Here is a 3,256-nt window from a genome sequence, read left to right on the forward strand (position 1 = left end):
GGGCGCGCAGCGCTTCTCGCTGGCCGGCGCCGCCTTCCCGCCCGACTTCTGCGAGGGCACCTTGCCCTACTCCTACAACCTGTGCGTGGCCGCGCCGGCCCGCGCCGCCACCGAGGCCGCTTGGCCGCCGCCGCCGCTGCCCATCCTGCCCGCCGAGGAGCTTCTGGCCGGGGAGCCCTGCGACAAGCCGATCCTGAGCAGCAGCGCCGTCGCGGGAGAGCCGCCCGCCGACCCCGCACCGCAGGTCTGTAAGCCCTGAATGTTTTCTATGATTGTGTTGGTGACCGTGGATTCTTTTCTCTGCTGGGATGGCTCGTACCGGTCTGTATTTCTATGTACATCTCTAACAATCTTGTCCTGTGTCTCTTAGGAGCAGATGGTGCAAAGGGTCTCGTTATTGCTGTCAGGCCTGTCAGACGTGTAGACTCGAGGCAGGCTCTTGCCGTTAAGGTTTTGCTACATGGAATGTTACAGGGGAGGTAAAGCTCTGGTTTATATTTTGTTTTCCTTCACTGTCCATTCAGAGCAGGCAGGCAGAGAGAATACCTGTTCTTTCATCATAGGCTGAGGTGTAGCTGAAGAAGTTTGTTTTCAAAGCTTGTCTGAAACTGACAGTTTCAGCTGAACGGGATTTGTTTATTCCATGATTGAGTTTCGTTGTTTCAGATGTTTTCCTTCTGATCTCTCTTTTCCCAAGTGATGTGTTAACGCCTGGTGAACAGCTGTTAAACAAACAAACAAACAACCCAACTCTTTATTTCTTTCTTTTTCGCTGTTGCACTCCAGAAATGTGGATCCCTGGATAGAAAAGTAGCAGGCTGTTACTTCAGAGTGAATGCTTCCATGTGCTCTCGTGTCTTTTGAGGGGAGGTAGCTGCATAAGTGTCGGATTGCTGTGAGGAAATGAAATAAGGCTGGCAGACATCACTGCCACCCTCACCAGTTGTCACATTTTTAGGGGAGATTTTCGTCCTTCAAATCGTGCTGTCCACACAATTGTGATGGTTCAGACGCATAGTAGCTCTTCTTTCCGTTCACTGTACGTTTAGGTTCAGTTGAAAATTTTTGTCTACGAAGGTAGGGTTGTCTGAAATATTAGGAGTTATTAAAGTAGAAGGTAGATCCTTGCTCTATAAAATGAGATTAGCTAATGCTACATGATGGGATCAGGGAAAAGGAGTGGCTGTTTCTCCTTCCTGATCCATCTTTCGTGAAGCGATGTGGAGGGATTGGTTGGCTGGTGAATAGCACCACGGTTTTGATACCGTTTCGGTGTTTTACTCCAAAGGCAATCTACGTGTGTCTTCCTAGTGAATGTTCAGCCTTACCCTCTCCCTTCTTTTCCTGGAAGCTTTAGAATGATAACGGGCTGGTCCCGCTGGACGAGACCCAACGTTTCTGTGGCGAATGTCCCGTCGCCACGAGCTGCCTGTGCTCAAGGCAGGGTGAGCATGTCTCGACAGCGCTCGGTGCCTGCAGTGCCGGGAGGAGGCTGCGGGCGCCGCTGTTGACCGAGAGGAGCGAGAGGAAGGTCGGAGCGCTGCAGCCCCGCCCGCTGCGGACCGGCTCGATCGCTGCCTGACAGGATCGGCTGCTGGACGATCTGTGCTCTTTCCCGCCGTGACGATCCGTGCTGCAGCGAGGCGGAGAGTCCGGCGACACCAGCCGGGAGCGGCGAACAGCAAAGCTTATCGGCTGGCGGCAGCTGGGATCTGCCGGTAGTGTTGCGGTGCCGGCGGTTCAGCGGCGGCGATGTGCCCGGCGGGGAGGCGCTGGGGCCGGCGGCAGCGAGTCCTGCTCTGGGGCGTCCTGCTGGCGGCCTGGGAGGCGGCGTGGGGGCAGCTACGCTACTCGGTGCCCGAGGAGATGCCCAAGGGTTCGTTCGTGGGCGACGTGGCCAAGGACCTGGGGCTGCAGCTGCCGGAGCCCCCAGACCGTGGTGTCCGAGTTGTCTCTGTCGGTAGGACGCAGTATTTTACTCTGCACGGGAAGACGGGACATTTAATGACGGCCGAGAGGATCGACAGAGAGCAGCTGTGCGAGAGTGTGGAGCAATGCGTGCTGCGCTGTGAGCTGATAGTGGAGGGACAGATGCAGGTTTATGAAATAGAAGTAGAAATCATGGACATTAATGACAACGCCCCGAGCTTCAAGGATATTGAGATAGTAGAGAGAATGAGCGAGACAACAGCCCCGGGGTCGCGATTTTCCCTGGCTGAGGCTCACGACCCCGACTCGGGACGGAATTCCTTACAGAGCTACGAGCTGAGCGGTGACGAGCACTTCTCGCTGGCCGTGCAGACGGGTCCTGACGGGGATCAGCGTCCCGAGCTGGTGCTGGCGAAGGCGCTGGACCGGGAGGAGGCGGCGTTCCACGAGCTGGTGCTGAGGGCGATGGACGGCGGCGATCCGGCCCGGACGGGCACGGCGCGGATCCGCGTGACGGTGCTGGACGCGAACGACAACGCGCCCGTGTTCAGCCAGGTGGAGTACACGGTGCGTGTGGCGGAGGATGTGCCCGTGGGCTCCACCCTCGTCACTGTCACGGCCTCCGACCCCGACGAGGGTATAAACGGGCACGTGGAATACTCGTTGAAGAAAATAACAGAAAAAGGAACAAAGATATTACAGCTCGACTCTGAGACGGGAGCGATCTCGTTAGTGCAGAGCCTTGATTATGAAGAAGGCGATTCCTACGAACTGGAGGTGCAGGCACGGGATGGAGGAGGACTTTCAGACACGGTGAAAGTTACGATTGCCGTGACAGACATAAACGATAATTTTCCCGAGATTTCGGTGAGGTCTGCACTAAATGAGATTTCGGAGGACGCCCTTACAGGGACGGTGGTGGCCCTGCTACAGGTGCGGGATCTTGACTCCAGGGCCAACGGCGAGGTGCGCTGCTCCCTTGACGGGGATGTCCCCTTCCGCCTGGAGCGCTCGCAGGGCAGCTACTACCGCGTGGTGACAGCGAGAGAGCTGGACCGGGAGCAGCAGTCGGAGTACAACGTGACGGTGCGGGCGTCCGACGGCGGGTGGCCGGCGCTGCAGAGCAGCAGGGTGCTGACGCTGCGGGTGCTGGACGTGAACGACAACGCGCCGGTGTTCTCGCAGGAGCGCTACAGCGCGCGTCTGCGGGAGAACAACGCGGCGGGCGCGCTGGTGCTGGTGGTGCGGGCGACGGACGCCGACTGGGGTGGGAACGCGCGCGTGCGGTACCGGCTGGCGGAGGGGCGGGTGCGGGGCGCGCCGCTGT

General features: G+C 58.3%; 1 protein-coding gene across 1 annotated transcript in view; it reads left to right on the forward strand.

Annotated features, from left to right (window-relative positions):
* The window catches only part of LOC114071191 (protocadherin-16-like), a 31,533-nt gene that overhangs the window by 14,012 nt on the left and 14,265 nt on the right, over positions 1-3,256 (forward strand). Inside the window, 2 exon segments of the mRNA XM_027908931.1 lie at positions 11-244; positions 1,480-3,254. Coding sequence (XP_027764732.1) covers positions 11-244; positions 1,480-3,254 — 2,009 coding nt within the window.

This window comes from Empidonax traillii, unplaced genomic scaffold, assembly GCF_003031625.1.
Source record: "Empidonax traillii isolate 1590-97213 ecotype Southwest subspecies unplaced genomic scaffold, ASM303162v1 scaffold1885:size52609, whole genome shotgun sequence".
NCBI lineage: Eukaryota > Metazoa > Chordata > Aves > Passeriformes > Tyrannidae > Empidonax > Empidonax traillii.